Raw genomic sequence first — 27,176 nt, 5'->3', positions numbered from 1 at the left:
AAGTGATGAACTAGATCAGCTGCAACTACAATACGGAAACAATTATTGGAGACGCAAAATCCCTTTTTCAAGTGGCGCCAGGAGATGGCGCAGGAATTGAATAAAGCACTATCTGGACCACAATTTTAACAGAGTTAATATTTATTCACATATGGAACTGGTATCAGTAGATCAGTCTAGTTAGTTAGTCCTAGGATTTACAGTGAGTTGCAAAAGTATTCGGCCCCCTTGAAGTTTTCCACATTTTGTCATATTACTGCCACAAACATGAATCAATTTTATTGGAATTCCGTGTGAAAGACCAACACAAAGTGGTGTACACGTGAGAAGTGGAACGAAAATCATACATGATTCCAAACATTTTTTACAAATAACTGCAAAGTGGGGTGTGCATAATTATTCAGCCCCCTTTGGTCTGAGTGCAGTCAGTTGCCTATAGACATTGCCTGATGAGTGCTAATGACTAAATAGAGTGCACCTGTGTTTAATCTAATGTCAGTACAAATACAGCTGCTCTGTGAGGGCCTCAGAGGTTGCCTAAGGCCTAGTGCACACCAGAGCGGTTCTGCTGCGGTTTGCGATCCGCTTGCGGGTGCGGATCCGCTAGGGTAATGTATTTCAATGGGCTGGTGCACACCAGATCGGGAGGCGTTTTGCAGAAACGCATACTCCCGGGCTGCTGCAGATTTTGGATTGCGGATGCGTTTCTGCCTCAATGTTAAGTATAGGAAAAACGCAAACCGCTCTGAAAAACGGCACTTCAGAGCGGTTTGCCAGGCGTTTTTTGTTACAGTAGCTGTTCAGTAACAGCTTTACTGTAACAATTTATGAAATCTACTACACCAAAAACGCTTCACAAAACCGCAAAACGCTACAGAAAAAGAAGAAAAAGCGTTTCAAAATCTGCTAGCATTTTGCGGATCTGCTAGCGGTTTTTGGTGTGCACCAGGCCTAAGAGAATATTGGGAGCAACAACACCATGAAGTCCAAAGAACACACAAGACAGGTCAGGGATCAAGTTATTGAGAAATTTAAAGCAGGCTTAGGCTACAAAAAGATTTCCAAAGCCTTGAACATCCCACGGAGCACTGTTTAAGCTGGACGAGCTGCAGAGATCTACAGCTCAGGTGGGAGACTCTCTCCATAGGACAACTATTAGTCATACACTGTACAAAGTTGGCCTTTATGGAAGAGTGGCAAGAAGAAAGGCATTGTTAACAGAAAGCATAAGAAGTCCCATTTGCAGTTTGCCACAAGCCATGTGGGGGACACAGCAAACATGTGGAAGAAGGCGCTCTGGTCAGATGAGACCAAAATGGAACTTTTTGGCCAAAATGCAAAACGCTATGTGTGGCGGAAAACTAACACTGCACATCACTCTGAACACACCATCCCCACTGTCAAATATGGTGGTGGCAGCATCATGCTCTGGGGGTGCATCTCTTCAGCAGGGACAGGGAAGCTGGTCAGAGTGGATGGGAAGATGGATGGAGCCAAATACAGGGCAAACTTGGAAAAAAAAACCTCTTGGAGACTGCAAAAGACTTGAGACTGGGGCGGAGGTTCACCTTCCAGCAGGACAATGACCCTAAACATAAAGCCAGGGCAACAATGGAATGGTTTAAAACAAAACATATCCATGTGTTAGAATGGCCCAGTCAAAGTCCAGATCTAAATCCAGTCGAGAATCTGTGGCAAGATCTGAAAACTGCTGTTCACAAACGCTGTCCATCTAATCTGACTGAGCTGGAGCTGTTTTGCAAAGAAGAATGGGCAAGGATTTCAGTCTCTAGATGTGCAAAGCTGGTAGAGACATAACCTAAAAGACTGGCAGCTGTAATTGCAGCAAAAGGTGGTTCTACAAAGTATTGACTCAGGGGCACTGGCATATCCAGACGGGGGTTCTGGATGTATGGAACACCCCCCTGAGACTCCTGTACCTTTAAAAAAAAATTCCCTGAAATCGCTGAAGCAGACAAGCTGGTAAATATACAGAGGCTTGCCTGCAGGGTCTGTGGGAAAAACTCAGCTCTTTCCCTATTGTGAAGACTGCATGTAGACAGCTACATAAGGTATGTCACAGGTTGAAAAGTTTTTGACAGTCCCTAAACTCCAGGAGGGCTGCCTGCAGCTTGTGTGAGAGGCTGACCATCCCTTACATCCTCCACACCCCTATGTACGGTATACCTATATCATTCCCCTATTCCCACAATCCTCCCCACCATTTTGCTTTGGCAATGCTAAATGTATTTAGTCCTGCCAATAAAGCTTTTTTTGGATTTGGCTGGCAGGGACAGGAGACACAGTACATGCAAGTAGCCCCTGTGTGATGTGGGACTGCAATACAGATACGCTATCTGCTCTATCTCAGTCTCTCCATTCCACCTGGGGGGGCAGGGATGCTCGGATGTGCCTCATCCACGAATTCGGCAATCCGCGTGGTTGCAAAAAAAAAAATCCGCATTCGGCCCCGCCGCATGCGGATTTTCGTCCGCGTCCACGCAACCACGCGGATTTTCTGCCGTGAATGGCGTAATCACGCGTGGATTCCCGCCCGGAGGCGGATTTTCTTTTAACGTTAATAACAAAGCCCCCATACATGCTACAATCCCCCAAATTGCATGGATTATCGAGGTGATAAGGGGCAACATAACTTCAACATAAACAATTCCCCCCAATTTTTTTTTTTTTTTATGGCTTTTAAAGACAAATCACCACTGTAAATGGGGCTATTAATTGGTAATACGTGGTTTTAAAAAGGGATATACGCGTTAAGCAGTCAAAGATGTGAAGGCGAGTTCCAATGGCACTTGGCGGCGAAGGTACCGCTGGAGGAAGATGAGTGGCTGACGCCAAAAAGGCTCCAGAGAGGTTTTTGTAATTTTTTTTTTTTTTTTGCAGCAATTAGCAATGACATCGCAGCAGAGTTGTCAGTGGACACGGGCAGTGTGAACGCAGAGTGCAGTGGTGGTAGCGACTGAGTCAGGAGAAGGACTATGCGGGCAGTCAGTTCAGCAGCACAGAAGGACCACGGCAACATACTGGTAGTAGTAGTAGCAGCACAGCGTCATAGTGCTGGCCAAAAAATTAAATGCACCCGGTTACCCGGGCAGTGTGAACGCAGACAGAGTACATTGGTGGAAGCGAGTGAGTCAGGAGGAGGAGGACAATGCCGGCGGTCAATTCAGCAGCACAGAAGGACCATGGCAACATACTGGTGGTAGTAGTAGTAGCAGCACAGCGTCATAGTGCTGGCCAAAAAATTAAATGCACCCGGTGACCCGGGCCGTGATAACGCAGACAGAGTACATTGGTGGTACCGTGGTAGCGACTGAGTCAGGAGGAGGAGGAGGACAAAGCGGGCGTTCAGTTCAGCAGCAGCAGCAGCAGCACAGAAGGACCATGGCAACATACTGGTGGTGGTAGTAGTAACAGCACAGCGTCATAGTGCTGGCCAAAAAATTAAATGCACCCGGTGACCCGGGCAGTGTGAACGCAGAGTGCAGCAGCGGGAAGCGACTGAGTCAGGAGGAGGAGGACAATGCAGGCGGTCAGTTCAGCAGCAGCAGCACAGAAGGACCATGCCAACATACTGGTGGTAGTAGTAGCAGCACAGCGTCATAGTGCTGGCCAAAAAATTAAATGCACCCAGTGACCCGGGCATATACAACTAGGTCACTGAAGGATGCAGTGGGCACAGTACAAGGTCACTGAAGGATGCAGTGGGCACTGGATATACAACTAGGTCACTGAAGGATGCAGTGGGCACAGTACAAGGTCACTGAAGGATGCAGTGGGCACAGTACAAGGTCACTGAAGGATGCAGTGGGCACAGCAGTGGGCACTGGATATACAACTAGGTCACTGAAGGATGCAGTGGGCATAGTACAAGGTCACTGAAGGATGCAGTGGGCACAGCAGTGGGCACTGGATATACAACTAGGTCACTGAAGGATGCAGTGGGCACAGTACAAGGTCACTGAAGGATGCAGTGGGCACAGCAGTGGGCACTGGATATACAACTAGGTCACTGAAGGATGCAGTGGGCACAGTACAAGGTCACTGAAGGATGCAGTGGGCACAGCAGTGGGCACTGGATATACAACTAGGTCACTGAAGGAAGCAGTGGGCACAGTACAAGGTCACTGAAGGATGCAGTGGGCACAGCAGTGGGCACTGGATATACAACTAGGTCACTGAAGGATGCAGTGGGCACACAAGGATGTCACACTGTGTAATGAGATGCTTATATGCCAGCGAGCGAGCAGTGGGCACTGGGCACGGCACAAGGTCACTGACAGAATGAATGAACAGTGCTGGCAGAGAGTGGCGGCGCCGGCGGTGTGACTGGCTGTCTGCAAATAGTACAAGTGTATAACTGTCACTGGAATATACAAGTGAACACTGCAGCTGCACTAACCTGCCTGCCTGCACTACACACGGATAATCCCCACTCCCACTACACTGACTACACTGCAGCACTGAACCTGCCTGCACTACACACAGTTAAATAATCACTAGACTCCCACACTCCCACTACACTACACTGACTACAACTAACTACAGCATTCACTCACTGACTAGCTAACTGTGTACAGTATAAGAGCAGTGTTAGCAAAAAAAACGCTTTGTTTTTAACACAATAAATGCACTTGCTCAAACAACAATGGCCTGGAGATAATCCTCTCAGCACCACAGTCTAGTAGCAAGGACAGAGCTTTTCCATCATGGCCGCCGCTTTATATTCAGGAGGGGAGGGCATAGCTCCCCTCCTGTGATTGGTTGCTAGGGCCTGGCTGGGGCACTCTGATTGGCCTGCAATGTGTCACTTCCGCATAGTTCGGCGCATTTCCGCTAACCACGCCCTTAGCGCCGGGTTTCACGAGCGTGAATGCGGATTTCTGTCCGCATTCACGCGAAGCCGAAGCAGATTTTCGTGGTTGAAAATCTATTCACGGCTTAGCGTGTCCGAGGCGGAATGCGTCAAAATGGTCGTGAATCCACGCGTAAGCGTGATCACGACCTGGCGGTGAGCACCACTGCTGGGGGGCAATCTCCCCCCAGGCCCTCTTTCATTCAGTGATTTAGGGCTGGTGTCTGGTGCATTCAGGTTTGTTGTTGTAAGGCAATGCAAAATACTAGGCTAGCTGATAAAACTGCAATTAAAGGGCAGGCAAGCTGGTATATATACACAGCATGATGCAGAGCTTGCCTGGAGGGTCTGTGGGCAAAAATCTGTCCCTCCCCTATGTCATAATGACTGCATCTTGTTAAACAAGGTGAACATTTTTTGACAGTCCCTAGACTCCAGGAGGGCTGCTTTCTGACTTGTGTGAGAGACTGGCAGGGACAGGAGTCCTATTACAGGCAAGTTGCCTCTGTGTGATGTGGGACTGCAATACAGATAAGCTCTCTGCTCCATCTCAGGCTATTCTCAATTTCTCTCCACTCCTCTTCTCTCTGGGCTAGTGCATGCCGAAATCACAATAGCAATCGCTAGCAATTAGTGAGTGCGATTTTCAGAGCGATTTCTGAATGAATCACTCAAAAACATGCTACATGCAGTATACCTGCGATTTTGAAAAAATCACAACGCTGCTGTGGGAACACCCACATAGGGTAACATTAGCCAAGCGCTTTTCAAATCACTGTTGATTTGAAAAACGCTCAGAAGCCCTCTTGGTGTGCACCAGCCTCCCTCATTCACCTTTGTTTCCCTCTTCCCCTAGTGCTGGCTGTGTCTTCTTGTCATACAGGAAAGCTAAATAAAAGTGCAATCCTGGTGAGGCAAATTATTATTATTTAGTATTTATATAGCGCCGCCATCTTCCGCAGATGCATATATCCCTGCATCATATGGGTATCGCTTGCGCTATGTGACACTATGTAGCATATTCCACTGAATTGTCCAAACTAAGTCTATCTCCCGTTCCTCTCTCGGGGAGTTGTGCCAGCGCTGTCCCCCGTTCACATTTGCTGCTACCAGAAGCCCTCAGAAACACTAGTGTCCTTGAGTACTTCCAAAGATAGGCAGCTCCGTAATACGCCAGCGCACTTTTGTGCATGGGCAGTATGGAGCCACCTGTATTCAGAAGCACTCGGGGACATACGTGCTTCCGGACCTTTCAGGAACCCCCCCCTTAAAAATCCTGCGTTTGCCCCTGCAGGGGGGCTGAATAATTACGCACACACCACTTTGCAGTTATTTATTTGTAAAAAATGTTTGGAATGATGTATGATTTCCGTTCCACTTCTCACCTGTACACCACTTTGTGTTGGTCTGTCACGTGGAATTCCAATAAAACTGATTCATGTTTGTGGCAGTAATGTGACAAAATGTGGAAAACTTCAAGGGGGCCGAATACTTTTGCAAACCACTGTATTGGTACGTCTGGGCAGACTACTGGACAAATCACGGTGACCGTAGTATTCATGAATGTGGATAGGTTCTTATACATATTGTGTGTTTTATTAAAGAGTTGCATTAATTTTATGCAGAGGCGTATAGGTATTAATTACTATGGAATTATGAAGGGCCTGTCAGTCATTGAGCTGGGTTTGATCTTCCAGTGAATCTGACACTGAACTGTATCCAATGGCTGGCGGACCAACACCTGAACACCTTTGACCTTACAGCCTTTTACTTGAATATGTTTGTATTATAGTAGTTTTGTAGGTTCCTTCTACTTTTTAAACCACCCCTCTCTTGATCCAGTCCCACCAATTCACTTAGCTGGGCCACAAATGTGTGAGGACCTCGTCCCTTGAGGACTGGAGTAGGGCAGCCATAGTTTTAGGGATCACAGTTGCAGCAACAGTTTCTGTGACAGGTGCTTGTTTCCATAAAGGTGAAGTCACCACTCCCTTGTGTGTCTACACTCTCGGGGTTGATGAGGCTTTAGAAGGTGTGTGGAGAGTTTCCTTGTTGGAATGGTGGGGGGTTTGGAAGTTGAGTGTGAGGTGGGAACTGGGACAACCCCAGGATGTGACTCTTGGAGTTGATAAGGTTTTGAAAGGTGGGTGGAGAGTTGGAATGGTGGGGTGGGGTGGTGGGAAGTTGAGTGAGTGTGAGGTGGGAACTGGGACTACCTGAGGATGTGACTCTCGGGGTTGATGAGGCTTTGGGAGGTGTGTGGAAAGTTGGCTTGTTGGAATGGTGGGGAGGGATGTTTGGGGGTTGAGTGAGTGTGAGGTGGGAACTGGAACTACCTCAGGATGTAACTCTCAGGGTTGATGAGGCTTTGGAGGGTGGGTGGGGAGTTGGAATGGTGGGGTGGGGGGTTTCAAGGTTGAGTGAGTGTGAGGTGGGAACTGGAACTACCTCAGGATGTAACTCTCAGGGTTGATGAGGCTTTGGAGGGTGGGTGGGGAGTTGGAATGGTGGGGTGGGGGGTTTCAAGGTTGAGTGAGTGTGAGGTGGGAACTGGAACTACCTCAGGATGTGACTCTCGGAGTTGATGAGGCTTTGGAGGGCGGGTGGGGAGTTGGAATGGTGGGGTGGGGGGTTTCGAGGTTCGGGGTTGATGAGGCATTGGAAGGTGGGTGGAGTGTTGGAATGGTGGGGTGTTTGGGGGTTGGTTGGGGTGTTTGGGGGTTGAGTGAGTGTGAGGTGGGAACTGGAACTACCTCAGGATGTAACTCTCGGGGTTGATGAGGCTTTGGAAGGTGGGTGGAGAGTTGGCTTGTTGTAATGGTGGGGTTGGTTGGGGTGTTTGGGGGTTGAGTAAGTGTGGGGTGGGAACTGGAACTACCTCAGGATGTAACTCTCGGGGTTGATGAGGCTTTGGAAGGTGGGTGGAGAGACGGGTTGTTGGAATGGTGGGGGTGGGGTGTTCCGAGGTTGGGGGTTGATGAGGCATTGGAAGGTGGGTGGAGTGTTGGAATGGTGGGGTGTTTGGGGGTTGAGCGAGTGTGAGGTGGGAACTGGAACTACCTCAGGATGTAACTCTCGGGGTTGATGAGGCTTTGGAAGGTGGGTGGAGAGACGGGTTGTTGGAATGGTGGGGTGGGGTGTTCCGAGGTTGGGGGTTGATGAGGCATTGGAAGGTGGGTGGAGTGTTGGAATGGTGGGGTGTTTGGGGGTTGGTTGGGGTGTTTGGGGGTTGAGTAATTGTGGGGTGGGAACTGGAACTACCTCAGGATGTAACTCTCGGGGTTGATGAGGCTTTGGAAGGTGGGTGGAGAGACGGGTTGTTGGAATGGTGGGGTGGGGTGTTCCGAGGTTGGGGGTTGATGAGGCATTGGAAGGTGGGTGGAGTGTTGGAATGGTGGGGTGTTTGGGGGTTGAGCGAGTGTGAGGTGGGAACTGGAACTACCTCAGGATGTAACTCTCGGGGTTGATGAGGCTTTGGAAGGTGGGTGGAGAGACGGGTTGTTGGAATGGTGGGGTGGGGTGTTCCGAGGTTGGGGGTTGATGAGGCATTGGAAGGTGGGTGGAGTGTTGGAATGGTGGGGTGTTTGGGGGTTGGTTGGGGTGTTTGGGGGTTGAGTAATTGTGGGGTGGGAACTGGAACTACCTCAGGATGTAACTCTCGGGGTTGATGAGGCTTTGGAAGGTGGGTGGAGAGACAGGTTGTTGGAATGGTGGGGTGGGGTGTTCCGAGGTTGGGGGTTGATGAGGCATTGGAAGGTGGGTGGAGTGTTGGAATGGTGGGGTGTTTGGGGGTTGGTTGGGGTGTTTGGGGGTTGAGTAATTGTGGGGTGGGAACTGGAACTACCTCAGGATGTAACTCTCGGGGTTGATGAGGCTTTGGAAGGTGGGTGGAGAGACGGGTTGTTGGAATGGTGGGGTGGGGTGTTCCGAGGTTGGGGGTTGATGAGGCATTGGAAGGTGGGTGGAGTGTTGGAATGGTGGGGTGTTTGGGGGTTGAGCGAGTGTGAGGTGGAATCTGGGGCAACCCCAGGATGGGACTGTTGGGTGTGTTGCTGGTGCTCTCACTATTTGGAGTTTGGTTTGGTGACATCCTGCTGATCACACTTGTCTCTCTTCAGACTGACGCACCTGATGCTGATTTCATGGAGGAACCTACTAGAACCCCTGGACCTCTCCTGCCTCCCCTTCCTCAATACATCACCCAACCACAGCCAGGTAAATTGTGACATCATACAAGCTTGAGTGACCGACCGGTGTAACATGGGATAGATGGAAAGTTACAAACCACAATTTACATTAACCTTTACCTGCTGACCACTAAGCAATCAGACCTACTTACTGCTCTATTGCTGGGGACAAATGAAGCAAACTGGAATCACAGCATATATTATAGTGACCAGAATCACAATACATCCATCATCATCCAGATCTATCCATCCACATCACAGGTATCTGACAGATGCCTAAACCTAATCTGGCCAAACTGGTGCTAATGGCCTCACCTCCCCCTGACCTCGCCTAGGATCTCTCCACCTGCTACCATACAGGCACATGGTGTTCTCACCACACATCCAGGATCATTCCTAGTCCTTCCACCCATCCATCATTTCCAATATGCTCAGAGACCACCGATCTCCAGGTGACCAGTCTCATAATCTCCTGCCTCAACTACTGAAACATGCGATCTGCTACTGCAATGGCCAGAATCTCACCTCTGCAATCTCTGAAGACACACATGGAGACACTAGCCAAATGCCAGGACGTTCTCTGTATAGATTGTGTATGTTTTCCTCTCATATCCCTCAAACATCTGGCCGGGAACTGCAAACTTGGCACTCCAGCTGTTAAGGAACTACAAGTCCCACAATGCATTTGCCTTTATGTGGCTGTCAGACTCCTGCAATGCATTGTGGGACTTGTGGTTCCTTAACAGCTGGAGGGCCAAGTATGCAGGTCACAACCGCTCCATATGTCCTGCTCCTCTCTGCAAATCTCTACACTGCCCCCTCCTGCCACTCCTCATCTGCTGCTCCTCTCTGAAAATCTCTACACTGGCTCCTCCCACCACTCCTCATCTGCTGCTCCTCTCTGCAAATCTCTACACTGACCCCTCCCACCACTCCTCCTCTGCTGCTCCTCTCTGCAAATCTCTACACTGCCCCCTCCTGCCACTCCTCATCTGCTGCTCCTGTCTGCAAATCTCTACACTGGCTCCTCCCACCACTCCTCATCTGCTGCTCCTCTCTGCAAATCTCTACACTGGCTCCTCCCACCACTCCTCATCTGCTGCTCCTCTCTGCAAATCTCTACACTGGCTCCTCCCACCACTCCTCATCTGCTGCTCCTCTCTGCAAATCCCTACACTGGCTCCTCCCACCACTCCTCATCTGCTGCTCCTCTCTGCAAATCTCTACACTGACCCCTCCCACCACTCCTCCTCTGCTGCTCCTCTCTGCAAATCTCTACACTGGCTCCTCCCACCACTCCTCATCTGCTGCTCCTCTCTGCAAATCCCTACACTGACTCCTCCCACCACTCCTCATCTGCTGCTCCTCTCTGCAAATCTCTACACTGACTCCTCTCACCACTCCTCATCTGCTGCCCCTCTCTGCAAATCCCTACACTGGCCCCTCTCACCACTCCTCATCTGCTGCCCCTCTCTGCTAATCCCTACACTGACTCCTCCCACCACTCCTAACGTGCTGCTCCTCTCTGAAAATCTCTACACTGGCTCCTCCCACCACTCCTCATCTGCTGCTCCTCTCTGCAGATCTCTACACTGGCCCCTCTCACCACTCCTCATCTGCTGCCCCTCTCTGCAAATCTCTACACTGACTCCTCCCACCACTCCTCATCTGCTGCCCCTCTCTGCAAATCTCTACACTGGCTCCTCCCACCACTCCTCATCTGCTGCTCCTCTCTGCAAATCTCTACACTGGCTCCTCCCACCACTCCTCATCTGCTGCTCCTCTCTGCAAATCTCTACACTGACCCCTCCCACCACTCCTCCTCTGCTGCTCCTCTCTGCAAATCTCTACACTTCCCCCTCCCGCCACTCCTCATCTGCTGCTCCTCTCTGCAAATCTCTACACTGGCTCCTCCCACCACTCCTCATCTGCTGCTCCTCTCTGCAAATCTCTACACTGACCCCTCCCACCACTCCTCCTCTGCTGCTCCTCTCTGCAAATCTCTACACTGCCCCCTCCCGCCACTCCTCATCTGCTGCTCCTCTCTGCAGATCTCTACACTGGCTCCTCCCACCACTCCTCATCTGCTGCTCCTCTCTGCAAATCTCTACACTGCCCCCTCCCGCCACTCCTCATCTGCTGCTCCTCTCTGCAAATCTCTACACTGGCTCCTCCCACCACTCCTCATCTGCTGCTCCTCTCTGCAAATCTCTACACTGGCTCCTCCCGCCACTCCTCATCTGCTGCTCCTCTCTGCAAATCTCTACACTGGCTCCTCCCGCCACTCCTCATCTGCTGCCCCTCTCTGCAAATCTCTACACTGGCTCCTCCCACCACTCCTCATCTGCTGCCCCTCTCTGCAAATCTCTACACTGCCCCTCTCACCACTCCTCATCTGCTGCTCCTCTCTGCAAATCCCTACACTGCCCCCTCCCACCACTCCTCATCTGCTGCTCCTCTCTGCAAATCTCTACACTGACTCCTCCCACCACTCCTCATCTGCTGCTCCTCTCTGCAAATCTCTACACTGCCCCCTCCCACCACTCCTCATCTGCTGCTCCTCTCTGCAAATCTCTACACTGGCTCCTCCCACCACTCCTCATCTGCTGCTCCTCTCTGCAAATCTCTACACTGACTCCTCCCACCACTCCTCATCTGCTGCTCCTCTCTGCAAATCTCTACACTGGCTCCTCCCGCCACTCCTCATCTGCTGCCCCTCTCTGCAAATCTCTACACTGGCTCCTCCCACCACTCCTCATCTTCTGCCCCTCTCTGCAAATCTCTACACTGCCCCTCTCACCACTCCTCATCTGCTGCTCCTCTCTGCAAATCCCTACACTGCCCCCTCCCACCACTCCTCATCTGCTGCTCCTCTCTGCAAATCTCTACACTGGCTCCTCCCACCACTCCTCATCTGCTGCTCCTCTCTGCAAATCTCTACACTGACTCCTCCCACCACTCCTCATCTGCTGCTCCTCTCTGCAAATCTCTACACTGCCCCCTCCCACCACTCCTCATCTGCTGCTCCTCTCTGAAAATCTCTACACTGGCTCCTCCCACCACTACTCATCTGCTGCTCCTCTCTGCAAATCTCTACACTGACTCCTCCCACCACTCCTCATCTGCTGCTCCTCTCTGCAACTCTCTACACTACCCCCTCCCACCACTCCTCATCTGCTGCTTCTCTCTGCAAATCCCTACACTGCCCCCTCCCACCACTCCTCACCTGCTGCTCCTCTCTGCAAATCTCTACACTGGCTCCTCCCACCACTCATCTTCTGCTTCTCTCTGCAAATCTCTACACTGGCTCCTCCCACCACTCCTCATCTTCTGCTTCTCTCTGCAAATCTTTACACTGCCCCTCCCATCACTCTTCATCTGCTGCTCCTCCCTGTAAATTTCTACACTGGCTCCTCCCACCACTCCTCATCTGCTGCTTCTCTCTGCAAATCTCTACACTGGCTTCTCCCACCACTCTTCATCTGCAGCTTCTCTCTGCAAATCCCTACACTGGCTCCTCCCACCACTCTTCATCTGCTGCTCCTCTCTGCAAATTTCTACACTGGCTCCTCCGACCACTCCTCATCTGCTGCTCCTCTCTGCAAATCTCTACACTGACTCCTCCCACCACTCCTCATCTGCTGCTCCTCCCTGCAAATCTTTACACTGCCCCTCCCATCACTCTTCATCTGCTGCTCCTCCCTGCAAATTTCTACACTGGCTCCTCCCACCACTCCTCATCTGCAGCTTCTCTCTGCAACTCTCTACACTGACTCCTCCCACCACTCCTCATCTGCTGCCCCTCTCTGCAAATCTCTACACTGGCTCCTCCCGCCACTCCTCATCTGCTGCTCCTCTCTGCAAATCTCTACACTGGCTTCTCCCATCACTCTTCATCTGCTGCTCCTCCTTGCAAATTTCTACATTGGCTCCTCCCACCACTCCTCATCTGCTGCTCCTCTGCAAATCTCTACACTGGCTCCTCCCACCACTCATCTGCTGATCCTCTCTGCAAATCCCTACACTGGCTCCTCCCACCACTCCTCATCTGCTGCTCCTCTCTGCAAATCTCTACACTGGCTCCTCCCACCACTCACCTGCTGCTTCTCTCTGCAAATCTCTACACTGGCTCCTCCCCTATTGGCATTATCAATGCCACACTTGTACATGTCACCACAAGTAGAACTACTGCATATGTCATCATCACAACCAATACCGTGTGGATACAGCAATCTATATACTGTATATAAAATCGTGTGTGTGTAGTGTGTAGTGTGTGTGTGGGCCCTGGCAAGGGCGTAGGAATCACCATAGCAGGTGCTATGGGGCCCCAACGCCACTAGGGGGCCCTGCTGGCAGCAGAGGACTTTTTTATATATGCATATTTTAATAAAATATAACATCTCTAACCTCCCCTAGATCTCCCCACCAACACACAGCTGCACTCGAATCTCCCCTTCCCCCAGGTCACCAAGTAGCAGCCAGAGAAAGAGGGGGACTACTTTCCCTCTTCTGCCACATGTATCCCTCCCTGGCCATCCCGACAATTAACTTGTAGTTCCGGCCAGGGAGGCGTGGCTGTTGCTGCACTGCATGGAGAGTAGAGATGGGAAGTTCGGATCTTTTCAATGATCCGGATGATTCGAATCGGATCATTGAAAAGATCCGGATCTTTGATCCGAATATCGGATCATTTTACAAAGGAAGCATTCGGGGGTTGAAATGACTAGCAGGGCAGGAGAAGGAGAGGGGGGTGGACACACAGAGAAGGGGAGAAGATGCACAGAGGGCAGGGAGTGGACAGAGAAGGGAGGGGGTGGACACACAGAGAAGGGGAGAAGATGCACAGAGGGCAGGGAGTGGACAGAGAAGGGAGGGGGGAGGACACACAGAGAAGGGGAGAAGATGCACAGAGGGCAGGGAGTGGACAGAGAAGGGAGGGGGGAGGACACACAGAGAAGGGGAGAAGGTGCACAGAGGGCAGGGAGTGGACAGAGAAGGGAGGGGGGAGGACACACAGAGAAGGGGAGAAGATGCACAGAGGGCAGGGAGTGGACAGAGAAGGGAGGGGGGAGGACACACAGAGAAGGGGAGAAGGTGCACAGAGGGCAGGGAGTGGACAGAGAAGGGAGGGGGGCGGGCACACAGAGAAGGGGAGAAGGTGCACAGAGGGCAGGGAGTGGACAGAGAAGGGAGGGGGGAGGACACACAGAGAAGGGGAGAAGATGCACAGAGGGCAGGGAGTGGACAGAGAAGGGAGGGGGGTGGACACACAGAGAAGGGGAGAAGATGGACAGAGGGCAGGGAGTGGACAGAGAAGGGAGGAGGGTGGACACACAGAGAAGGGGAGAAGATGCACAGAGGGCAGGGAGTGGACAGAGAAGGGAGGGGGGTGGACACACAGAGAAGGGGAGAAGATGCACAGAGGGCAGGGAGTGGACAGAGAAGGGAGGAGGGATGAGCAGAGAGCAGAAATGTTTGGATGCACACAATACCCACATGCTGCAGTCATATGCTTTACATATATTTCACCTATATGCTCATCTGCATACCTTGGATGGAAACGTCACACAGTGAAAGAAAGCATCCCCCAAAGCATTCCCAGAAGATAAGTGCAGCTGTGCCGAGTGCAGGGGGATCATATTGCACAGCAATCACAGTGCCTGCAGCCAAAAGTTTCCAATGTGATCACTGTGCAGCACTACGGAACAGACAGCCTATAATGAGCAGCACGTTATAGCCAGTATGTGTGCTCTACACATATCTGGCAGTGGCACCCATGTCCCCTCTCTCTCATCTACCTGTCCCTGCAAGGCTTGCTCCCCTCCAACAGAGCGATCCATCTCTGCTCTGCTTCCAGGACCCCGCTGCACGCTGAGAGGGGGGGCGTGTTGCTCCTGGCCCCGCCCCTTTTGCGATCCGAATCACTCATTTTGATGATTCGGATGATTCGACTCACAAAATAGATTCGGATCAAAGATCCGAATCGTTCATGATCCGGACAACACTAATGGAGAGACTTCAGGAAGTGTGTACAGGCTGTTTATTTCAGAGAGAGGAGAAGACATCTGTGTGTTACACAGCTTATAACTAGAGATGGGAAGTTCGGATCTTTTCAATGATCCGGATGATTCGAATCGGATCATTGAAAAGATCCGGATCTTTGATCCGAATCTCGGATCATTTTACTATGGAAGCATTCGGGGGTGAAATAACTAGCAGGACAGGAGAAGGGGAGGGAGGTGGACACACAGAGAAGATGGACAGAGGGCAGGGAGTGGACAGAGAAGGGGAGGGGGGTGGACAGGAGAAGGGGAGGGGCGTGGACACACAGAGAAGGGGAGAAGATGGACAGAGGGCAGGGAGTGGACAGAGAAGGGGAGGGAGGTGGACACACAGAGAAGATGGACAGAGGGCAGGGAGTGGACAGAGAAGGGGAGGGGGGTGGACAGGAGAAGGGGAGGGGCGTGGACACACAGAGAAGGGGAGAAGATGGACAGAGGGCAGGGAGTGGACAGAGAAGGGGAGGGGGGTGGACAGGAGAAGGGGAGGGGCGTGGACACACAGAGAAGGGGAGAAGATGGACAGAGGGCAGGGAGTGGACAGAGAAGGGGAGGGAGGTGGACACACAGAGAAGATGGACAGAGGGCAGGGAGTGGACAGAGAAGGGGAGGGGGGTGGACAGGAGAAGGGGAGGGGCGTGGACACACAGAGAAGGGGAGAAGATGGACAGAGGGCAGGGAGTGGACAGAGAAGGGGAGGGGGGTGGACAGGAGAAGGGGAGGGGTGTGGACACACAGAGAAGGGGAGAAGATGGACAGAGATGGGCAGGGAGTGGACAGAGAAGGGAGGAGGGAAGCAGAGAGCAGAAATGTTTGCTCACAATACCCACATGCTGCAATCATATGCTTTACATATATTTCACCTACATGTTCATCTGTATACTTTGAATGCAAACGTCGCACAGTGAAAGAAAGCATTCCCAGAAGTAAAGTGCAGCTGTTTAGAGCGAGTGCAGGAGGATCATATTGCCCTGCAATCACAGTGCCTGCAAAGTTACTGAGCTATGCTGAGCTGAGCCAAAAGTTTCCAATGTGATCACTGTGCAGCACTACGGAACAGACAGCCTATAATCAGCAGTGCATTGCAGCCAGTACGTGTGCTCTACACATATCTGGCAGTGGCACCCATGTCCCCTCTCTCTCATCTACCTGTGGCTGTGCAAGGCTTGCTCCCCTCCAACAGAGCGATCCATCTCTGCTCTGCTTCCAGGACCCCGCTGCCCGCTGAAAGGGGGCGTGTCGCTCCTGGCCCCGCCCCTTTTGCGATCCGAATCACTCATTTGGATGATTCGGATGATCGACTCATAAAATAGATTCGGATCAAAGATCCGAATCGTTCATGATCCGGACAACACTAATCAGCAGTAGCAGAAAGCAGGAATCTGGCCTCACATGGCAGACAGTGAATAGCAGGTACAGGCAGCTCTGCAGTTACCAGAGACAGCACAGATCTGAGAGGCAGAAGCAGTCAGAACAGCACAGGCAATCCTTGGTGAGTCTGCACATGGTGTGTCACTGTATACCATGCTGCCCAGTCAGTCTTCTAGCAAAATCTTACACCATAAAAGTTTGTTGCCCTCTATACTAGCTAGCTGCAGGATCCTGCTAACATTAAAGAGACTCTGTAACATTAAAAAGATCCCCTGGGGGGTACTCACCTCGGGTGGGGGAAGCCTCCGGATCCTAATGAGGCTTCCCACGCCGTCCTCTGTCCCACGGGGGTCTCTCCGCAGCCCTCCGAACAGCCGGCGACTGTGCCGACTGTTAGTTTAATATTTACCTTTGCTGGCTCCAGCGGGGGGCGCTGTGGAGGCTTTCCGTTCCGAACTACACGGAAATACCCGATCTCAGTCGGGTCCGCTCTACTGCGCAGGCGCCGGAAACTTGCGCCTGCGCAGTAGAGCAGACCCGACGGCGATCGGGTATTTCCGTGTAGTTCGGAGCCGACAGCCGTCAGAGCGCCTGCGCTGGAGCCAGGAAGGTAAATAATGACGTCACCGCTGCCCGGACTCCACGGAGGGCTGCAGCGAGACCCCTGACGGATGGAGGACGGCGTGGGAAGCCTCATTAGGATCCGGAGGCTTCCCCCACCCGAGGTGAGTACCCCCCAGGGGATCTTTTTATGTTACAGATCCTCTTTAAAGTATATTTGCTGCAAGATCCTGCTACCCATTACATTGAGTATATCCGAGGTTTTAGGTGAAGGGGTGGGAAGACATCAGACTTAGCTGGGTCTTTTCCATCCTCAAGCAGTCTATCCTGTCCCTCACTGTAGTTCTGCTGCACTCCATGGTGCTGCTGTTCTCTCTGAAAGATCCCTGACCGCAGCAGTGGTTGTGGGCTACTGCGCATGCACGGTCCATGCGCCTCTCTTGGTTATGCTCCCATAGCCAGAAGCATTCTGCGCTTTCACAGTTCACAAAGACAAACTAAGCAAGTGCTGAATACTCCCAGCTACAGGAGCTTGATCAAGAGAGACGTGCCTGAACATGCGCAGTAGCCCATGACTACAGCTGTGGTAGGGGGTCTCCCAGAGGGACAGCGGCACCCTGGAGAAAGACGAAGATACAGCGAGGCACCTGATGAAAGACTGCAAGGGGCAAGTATATTTAATCCTCCTCACCTCGGTTAACCTAAGGAGTTATCAGGCTGTTTTTAAGTAAAATAAGTGCTACTTACCCGGGGCTTCCCCCAGCCCCAAGCTCCCAGCATGTCCCTCACCGCAGCTCTGCAGTCAGCCGTTTTCTGCAGCTCCTTCCTGGTCCCCGGCGATGACGTCAGAGTGACCTCCAGGTCAGCCTGTACTGTGCCTATATGAACGGCGCTGTTAATCACCGCCACGTGGACCGGAGCAGACTGCGCAGGCGCAGAACTACTGCGCCTGCACAATACGCTACAAACCACGTGGCGGTGATTAACAGCGCCGTTTACGCAGGTGCAGTACAGGCCGACCTGGAGGTCACTCTGACGTCACCGCCGGGGACCAGGATGGAGCTGCGGCAAACGGCTGATGGCGGAGCTGCGGCGAGGGACAATCAAAATTTTGCTATGGGGCCCCATCATTTCTAGCTACGCCCCTGGATACATGAAAGATATGTTACAGCTGCGTAGCAATCCCCGCATTCTCAGATCCACAGGTTCTAATAATCTAGTCATACCCATAGTCCACTTGGAAACTGTTGGTCCCAGAGCCTTCTGTCATGCTGCCCCTACGTTTTGGAACTCCTTACCTCAACAGATCAGGACAGCTCCATCCCTGGACGTGTACTTTACCACAACCAGATAGAGTATCTACACCCCTGTGTTTACACAAATATAAACAAATAATGAACAATTGGTTCTGTTTCTATTTTTAGAACACACTAACTCTGTATCTCCATCTTGTGGCCAAAAAGTAAAACCACATCCAAATACCCTATTATACACCTTCCCATAGAAAAATGAAATACATTTTCACTATTTTTAAAAACCCTTGGAGGTCAAGTGGTTAAATCCAGACTGAAAACCCACCTGTTCAGTTTGGCATTTGCAGAAATATAACTTTTGTTGTGTGAATACTTCATCCTACTAATTACTGAATCTGAGAGAGCCTAAGTGCTTTGAGTCCTATGGGAGAAAAGCGCTATAGAAAGTATATGTGTGTGTGTGTGTGTGTCCGTCCGCCCGTTCGTATCCCAGTTCCTGTGTCCGTCCGTTTCCCCGTCCATTCTTACACTGGTAATGGCAGGGTTCTCAAACTTTGCACAGTTGGCCACTTGGTGACTGGGATTAATATTCCGGAAAGTGGGTGGAGCCTACAACAGCCAATCAAAATTCAGCTATTGATTTTCAAGGGGAATATTTATATTGCTGCTATTCTCACACTGTTAATGGCACAAGCCTCAAACCTGCTACAGTCAGTCGTTGGGTGACTGGGATTCAAATTCACTAAAGGGACGGAGCCACAAACAGCCAATCAGATTTGTTTCATTTCAATGGAAAAATTGGGCGGAGACAACAACAGTGAAATACATACCTGGGCATCGCCAGGTTTTCAGCTAGTCTATATATCTATATGTATAAAATCGGATGTATGTGTGTGTGTATGTGTGTGCCGCAATCACAAAAATGTAAAAGGCTGCCATTCTCACAGTAATCAAGCCACTGTCCCCACACATGGCACAGTTGGTCACTTGGTGACAGAGGTTACAAATCCAGGAAAAGTGGGCGGAGCTTAAAACAGTCAATCAAATTTTAGCCAATTATTTGAAATGGGAAAATGTAAACTGCCACCATTCTTACACTGTTAACGGCAGAGGTCTCAAACCTGATACAGTCGGTCATTGGGTGACTGGGGTCCAAATTCACTAAAGGGGTGGGGCCACAAACAGATTTCTTTGCTGGATAAACTGCTTCCATTAGCACAATTTTGATGCCAGGAACCTGAAAGCTCACAAACTTGGTCATTGAGTAGTGACTGTGTGCCAAGGTTACAAAAAGTGGGTGGAGCCAAAAACAGATTTCTCTGGGAAAATGTAAACTGCAGACCTTCTTCGCTGTTAATGGCAGGGTTCTCAAACTTAGCATAGCTGGTTACTGGATGACTGGGATTATTATTCAGAAAAGTGGGTGGAGCCTAAAAAAGCCAATCAAAATTCACCTGTTGATTTTCAAGAGGATCATTAAAATTGCTGCCATTCTTGCACTGTTAATGGCACAAGCCTCAACCCTGGTACAATTGGTCATTGGGTGACTGGGGTTCAAATTCAGTAAAGGGGTGGGGCCACAAACGGCCAATCAGATTTGTTTCATTTCACTGGGAAAATACAAATGATTGATGCTAAGGACCCCAAAGCTCACAAACTTGGTCATTGAGTGACTGTGTGTCAAGATTACAAAAAGTGGGCGGAGCCAAAAACAAATTTCACTGGGAAAATGTAAACTGCAGCCATTCTTACACTGTTAATGGCAGGGTTCTCAAACTTTGCCCACATGGTCACTGGGATTAATAATGAGGAAAATGGGTGGAGTCTATAATAGCCAATCAAAATTCACCTGTTGCTTTTCAAGGGGAATATTTAAATTGCTGCCATTTTTACACTGGTAATAGCAGATGCCTCAAACCTGCTACAGTTGATATTGGGTCACTGGGGTTCAAATGCTGGAGAGCATTTGTTTAATTTGTTTAATTTCTATGAGAATATACAAATTATTGATGCCAAAGACCCCAAAGCTCACAAACTTGGTCATTGAGCGTTAGGGTTAGAAAAACTGGGCGGAGCCAAAACCAGTCAAATACATATACAGGCAATGCCGGATCATCAGTGGGCGGAGACAAATACAAATTTCACTGGGAAAATGTAAACTGCAGCCATTCTTACACTGTTAATGGCAGGGTTCTCAAACTTGACACAGTTGGCCACTGGGTGACTAGGATTAATATTCAGAAAAGTGGGTGGAGCCTACAAAAGTGAATCAAACTTCACCTATTGCTTTTCAAGGGGAATATTTAATTGCTTCCATTCTTGCACTGTGAATGGCACAGGCCTCAAACCTGGTACAGTTGGTCATTGGGTGACTGGGGTTCAAATTAAGAAAATTGGGTGGAGCCACAAACAGCCAATCGGAGTCTTTTCATTTCAATGCAAATTATTGATGCCAAAGACCGCAAAGCTCACAAACTTGGTCAGTGAGTAATTGTGTGTTAGGGTTAGAAAAAGTGGGCGGAGCCAACACCAGCCAAATACATACCCGGGCAACGCCGGGCAATCAGCTAGTACTGTATACAATCAGAGGTATGTATGTGTGTATGTGTGTATGTGCTGCGATCACTCCCAAACGCCTTGACTGATTTGAACAAAACCTGGTATATAGATCCCTTACTCCCTGGGATGATATGTTCTGGGGGTCTTGCCCCCCCTCCCCCTTGCACACCTGGGCGGAGCTACAAACAGCCAATCAGATTTCACCCATTCATGTCAATAGAGAAAATGTAAAAGGCTGCCATTCTCACAGTAATCAAGCCACAGTCCCCACACTAGGCACAGTTGGTCACTTGGTGACCGAGGTTACAAATCCAGGAAAAGTGGGTGGAGCATAAAACAGTCAATCAAATTACAGTCATACATTTTCCATGGGAAAATATAAACTGCAGCCATTCTAACACTGTTAAATGCAGGGTTCTCAGACTTGGCCCACTTGACTGGGTGACTGGGATTAATATTCAGCCAATAAAAATTCACCTGTTGGTTTTAAAGGGGAATATTTAAATTGCTGCCATTCTCACACTGTTAAAGGCAGAGCCCTCAAACCTGCTACTGTCAGTCATTAAGTGACGGGTTCAAATACACTAAAGGGGTGGAGCCGCAAACAGCCAATCATTTGAGAGATAAACTGCTTTCATTCTGACATTATTGATGCCAGGACCCCAAAGCTCACAACATTGGTCATTGAGTGACTGTATCTCCAGGTTAGAAAATGTAGTCAGACCCAACATCAACCAGATACATCCCCTGGCAACGCCGAGTCATCAGCTAGTAGAGAAATATAGCTAAGATGTGCAGGGTACCCATACATACCACACGCTCATGCCATGTGCTCCTCCATCATACCACACGCTCATGCCATGTGCTTTTCCATCATACAACACGTGCTTTTCTTTCTCCAGCAGGGGGCTGTCACCCCGTCAGACCTCCAGCTTCCATCCATACTCATGGTAGAACATTCAGCCTGGGCGAGCGGCTGTGTCACCATCTCTCAGAGCTGACCTCAGCTGGTCATGTGTCTTCTGAGAATGTATCTCAGCTGTCCAAAGAGGTGGTCCGCTTCTTCTCACTGTCCTCTCAGGGATTGGATCGTAAATGGTGGCTTCAGCTGGTTGATGTCCTCAAGCTTCTCCAACCCTTCCAGGAATGTTTATCTGATGAGCGGAAAAATCTCCTCCCAGCTTTGGAAGAAGTCCACAGAAAGTATGAGCGTCACCGGAGCTCTCTGCGTGACCTGGACATCCTCGGTGCTCTGCGTGGTGCCTTCCCCCTGGACCACTCCAAATTGTTCAGACTTCCCAAGAACCTGGAGGAGCTTTACCAGCCTAAAACACAAGCCATCCAGCTCCGGGACTTTCCACAACATCTGGCCAATGTGGGCATAGATTTGGCCGGAATGGAGTCAGTATGGCGCTACAGTCGTTGTGGAACTTCCCTGGCTCTGCTGACCAACCTTCCTGTGGAATTTATTCCGGACCCTCAACCACAGCCCTACCGGTGAGTAGTCAGGAGATGGCACTCCTCATCCATCTACTGGCACAGCCTTACCAGTGAGTAGTCAGGAGGTGGTGCTCTTCATCCATCTACTGGCACAGTCCTACCGGTGAGTAGTCAGGAGGTGGCTCTCCTTATCCATCTACTGGCACAGCCCTACCGGTGAGTAGTCAGGAGGTGGCTCTCCTCATCCATCTACTGGCACAGCCCTATCTGTGAGTAGTCAGGAGGTGGCTCTCCTCATCCATCTACTGGCACAGCCCTACCGGTGAGTAGTCAGGAGGTGGCTCTCCTCATCCATCTACTGGCACAGCCCTACCGGTGAGTAGTCAGGAGGTGGCTCTCCTCATCCATCTACTGGCACAGCCCTACCGGTGAGTAGTCAGGAGGTGGCTCTCCTCGTCCATCTACTGGCACAGCCCTACCGGTGAGTAGTCAGGAGGTGGCTCTCCTCATCCATCTACTGGCACAGCCCTACCGGTGAGTAGTCAGGAGGTGGCTCTCCTCATCCATCTACTGGCACAGTCCTACTGGTGAGTAGTCAGGAGGTGGCTCTCCTCATCCATCTACTGGCACAGCCCTACCGGTGAGTAGTCAGGAGGTGGCTCTCCTCATCCATCTACTGGCACAGTCCTACCGGTGAGTAGTCAGGAGGTGGCTCTCCTCATCCATCTACTGGCACAGCCCTACCGGTGAGTAGTCAGGAGGTGGCTCTCCTCATCCATCTACTGGCACAGCCCTACCGGTGAATAGTCAGGAAGTGGCGCTGCTCATCCATCTACTGGCACAGCCCTACCGGTGAGTAGTCAGGAGGTGGCTCTCCTCATCCATCTACTGGCACAGCCCTACCGGTGAGTAGTCAGGAGGTGGCTTTCCTCATCCATCTACTGGCACAGCCCTACCGGTGAGTAGTCAGGAGGTGGCTCTCCTCATCCATCTACTGGCACAGCCCTACCGGTGAGTAGTCAGGAGGTGGCTTTCCTCATCCATCTACTGGCACAGCCCTACCGGTGAGTAGTCAGGAGGTGGCTCTCATCATCCATCTGCTGGAACAGCCCTACCGGTGAGTCGTCAGGAGGTGGCTCTCCTCATCCATCTACTGGCACAGCCTTACCGGTGAGTAGTCAGGAGGTGGCTCTCCTCATCCATCTACTGGCACAGTCCTACCGGTGAGTAGTCAGGAGGTGGCTCTCCTCATCCATCTATTGGCACAGCCCTACCGGTGAGTAGTCAGGAGGTGGCTCTCCTTATCCATCTACTGGCACAGCCCTACTGGTGAGTAGTCAGGAGGTGGCGCTCCTCATCCATCTACTGGCACAGCCCTACCGGTGAGTCGTCAGGAGGTGGCTCTCCTCATCCATCTACTGGCACAGCCCTACCGGTGAGTAGTCAGGAGGTGGCTCTCCTCATCCATCTACTGGCACAGCCCTACAGGTGAGTAGTCAGGAGGTGGCGCTCCTCATCCATCTACTGGCACAGCCCTACCGGTGAGTCATCAGGAGGTGGCTCTCCTCATCCATCTACTGGCACAGCCCTACCGGTGAGTAGTCAGGAGGTGGCTTTCCTCATCCATCTACTGGCACAGCCCTACCAGTGAGTAGTCAGGAGGTGGCTCTCCTCATCCATCTACTGGCACAGCCCTACTGGTGAGTAGTCAGGAGGTGGCTCTCCTCATCCATCTACTGGCACAGCCCTACCGGTGAGTAGTCAGGAGGTGGCTCTCCTCATCCATCTACTGGCACAGTACTACCGGTGAGTAGTCAGGAGGTGGCTCTCCTCATCCATCTACTGGCACAGTCCTACCGGTGAGTAGTCAGGAGGTGGCTCTCATCATCCATCTGCTGGCACAGCCCTACCGGTGAGTCGTCAGGAGGTGGCTTTCCTCATCCATCTACTGGCACAGTCCTACCGGTGAGTAGTCAGGAGGTGGCTCTCCTCATCCATCTACTGGCACAGTCCTACTGGTGAGTAGTCAGGAGGTGGCTCTCCTCATCCATCTACTGGCACAGTCCTACCGGTGAGTAGTCAGGAGGTGGCTCTCCTCATCCATCTACTGGCACAGCCCTACCGGTGAGTAGTCAGGAGGTGGCTTTCCTCATCCATCTACTGGCACAGCCCTACCAGTGAGTAGTCAGGAGGTGGCTCTCCTCATCCATCTACTGGCACAGCCCTACCGGTGAGTAGTCAGGAGGTGGCTCTCCTCATCCATCTACTGGCACAGTACTACCGGTGAGTAGTCAGGAGGTGGCTCTCCTCATCCATCTACTGGCACAGTCCTACCGGTGAGTAGTCAGGAGGTGGCTCTCCTCATCCATCTACTGGCACAGTCCTACCGGTGAGTAGTCAGGAGGTGGCTCTCCTCATCCATCTACTGGCACAGTCCTACCGGTGAGTAGTCAGGAGGTGGCTCTCCTCATCCATCTACTGGCACATTTGTATCCTTCCCTTTCTTCGCCAGGAGAGCTGGCATTACTGATAGGTTTCTGGCAGGAAGTCTTGGATCAGGATGATTTCATTTATTGACAAACTTAAAATAAATAAAAATAAGCATATAGCTGATCAGCCTTCTTCAGACTCAGACCCTGAATAGAGTCTGCCTCTAGTCTCACCTGTCTGATTCTATTCACGCCTACATCTGTTCTGTACAAGCTGTCCATCTGTCTCTCACATGATGTGTTTTTTATTGGTCAGGTGGGTCCCCACTCCTCCCTCTGCCCCACCTCCTGGTCAGCGGGCGGAGCGAGAGAGGTGCACAGGAGGCGTGTCTGGTGACATCAGTGGCTTCGAGGCGGCAGAGCTGTTAGTTCAGTACAGGCACATGGGGAAAGTCGTGTTCCTGTATCTGACCAGGCTGGATGGTGTCCATGATTGGTAGGTGACTGAATCCTCTCATGCCAGTTTTATTACAAAGAGGACCTGTCTAACATAACCCTGTGTTTTCTCTCCAGCCACTATGACCTGCGTGTTGTTCCTCTGCCACACCTCCAGCCGGAGCACTATGTCTTCTCACCCTTTGGGATTCTCCATGTGGACCCCCAGACTGGTACAGAGACGCTGGACCTGGGAGTATGGCACCGAGAGGCCGTGGTATGCCGAGCCTTGAGGACAATCCCCTTCTTCAGAGACTTCCTGATGAGGAAAGCCATGAGATGGTCAGTCCTCACATCCACCCATTGTCCTGCCTGCCACTGCATCAGTCATCACCCTCCTGTGGTCCTGCCTGTAACTCCTTTCCCCCCCCCCCATGCCCATAGACCTGCCTGTCACCCCATCAGTCATCACCCCCCCATTGACCTGCCTTCCACCTCATCAGTCATCACCCCCCCCCCCCCCCCACACCCCCATAGACCTGCCTGCCACCCCATCAGTCATCACCTCCCCCCTAGACTTGCCCGCCACTCCATAAGTCATCACCCCCCTTCCCCCCATAGATCTGCCTTCCCCCCCATTGACTTGCCTGCCACCCCATCAGTCATCACCCCCCCCCCCCCGTAGACTTGCCTGCCACTACATAAGTCATCACCCCCCCCCCCCATAGATCTGCCTCCCCCCCCCATAGACCTGCCTGTCATCCCCTTGTGGTCACATCTTTCAGCCTCTCCTTGATGACCTGCTTCTTCCTGTAGGTGGAGGATGAACGTCCGCAGGATTGGCTTCCTCACCACACGGGAGATAATTGACAGAAGCCTGGTCCAGACAGTGCCCCATTATACAGCGGCTTTGCAGCATGTCCAGCGGTGGGTGACTCTGGGCTCCATGTAAGATGGCGTCATCTTGTTTATAGGCAGCTGGTTGTGAAGGTTCCTTCTGACATCTGTCAGCTTAATGTTACATCTCCTTACAGGTCTCTATTCACCTATATATACTGTATATGACCTTGTGTACTATTGTCCTCAGGCTTCTCCTGGAGCTGGCGGAGGTTCCTTGGCTTCCCATCACCTCATCCTGTCCTCAGACCATTCAGCAGATAGAAGAGATTGTCTCAGACGTTAGACGTGAGGCCCAGAAGAGGCTCCACCACTTCCTGACCCTAGTGGCCAAAATCCTGGAGCTGGTGAGATGTCTGACCCTGGGGAGAGTGGCTGATCCTCTGTAGATGTATCTAGAAGCATGTATAGTACACTTCAGTATTTGCAGTACTAGTTGTATTGTCTTCTGAGGGTCTGACTTATGGAAAAGAGTCCACATCAATGGAATGACGGCATAATTGGACACAAAGTCAGATGACTGCTTACCCCCAGTACAGACGCCCAGCGCTCGTCTGTAAATTGCTGAATCCAATCCCTTAATGAAGTCTCTTGAAGAATAGATGGCAGCAGCAGCCCTGCCCCTTTATCAGAACGTAGTTATAGACCATTACCTGTACAGGGCAGAGACAGGAACTCATCTACAATATGTGCAACAAAGGAATGCATACGGGATATCAACTTCTACTATACACTCTCATATGCTCGTCTCACCCTAGATAAATATGCCAATATGGAAACAGGCTATGAGGGAGACATAAGCTATTAGTATGAAAAATGTATTTATTAATTACCAACAATTGTTCAAATAGAAAGCACCATCAAGATACCCCCCTCCCCTCTACTAAAAACAGGCAATGCATGGAGGCCTCTAGCAGTGGGAGTGCACTCCTATCCCAGGACTAGCCAATTTCTTCAGGCCCAACAATTGCTATACAATGCCATCAAGCAGGCCCAGATTTACCTCACAGGAGCCTATAGGCACAGAAGTCCTGGCACCCTAGACCCCGCCCTCCATTCACAGGAGCCTGTAGGCACAGATATCCTGGCACCTTAGACTCCGCCCTCCA

The 27,176-nt window shown here is 51.1% G+C and overlaps 2 protein-coding genes across 4 annotated transcripts in view; one reads left to right on the top strand and one right to left on the bottom strand.

Annotated features, from left to right (window-relative positions):
- Positions 1-27,176, top strand: part of DNHD1 (dynein heavy chain domain 1) — a 445,323-nt gene that overhangs the window by 10,763 nt on the left and 407,384 nt on the right. For 2 of the 3 annotated variants that reach the window (XM_068266454.1, XM_068266453.1), the window contains exons 2-7: positions 8,992-9,088; positions 21,769-22,363; positions 25,052-25,231; positions 25,309-25,512; positions 25,987-26,097; positions 26,258-26,414. In XM_068266454.1, coding sequence (XP_068122555.1) covers positions 9,016-9,088; positions 21,769-22,363; positions 25,052-25,231; positions 25,309-25,512; positions 25,987-26,097; positions 26,258-26,414 — 1,320 coding nt within the window. In that variant the 5' untranslated portion in view covers positions 8,992-9,015. The remainder of the gene's footprint in view (positions 1-8,991; positions 9,089-21,768; positions 22,364-25,051; positions 25,232-25,308; positions 25,513-25,986; positions 26,098-26,257; positions 26,415-27,176) is intronic. The other variant, XM_068266455.1, reaches the window with a different exon arrangement.
- On the bottom strand, positions 8,136-8,963 carry LOC137542054 (uncharacterized). Its single transcript, XM_068263673.1, has one exon. The coding sequence runs from the start codon at positions 8,961-8,963 to the stop codon at positions 8,136-8,138; it is 828 nt and encodes a 275-aa protein (XP_068119774.1).

This window comes from Hyperolius riggenbachi, chromosome 2, assembly GCF_040937935.1.
Source record: "Hyperolius riggenbachi isolate aHypRig1 chromosome 2, aHypRig1.pri, whole genome shotgun sequence".
NCBI lineage: Eukaryota > Metazoa > Chordata > Amphibia > Anura > Hyperoliidae > Hyperolius > Hyperolius riggenbachi.
The sequence above is the reverse complement of the archived record's forward strand: the minus strand, read 5'-3'. Positions and strand labels throughout refer to the sequence as shown.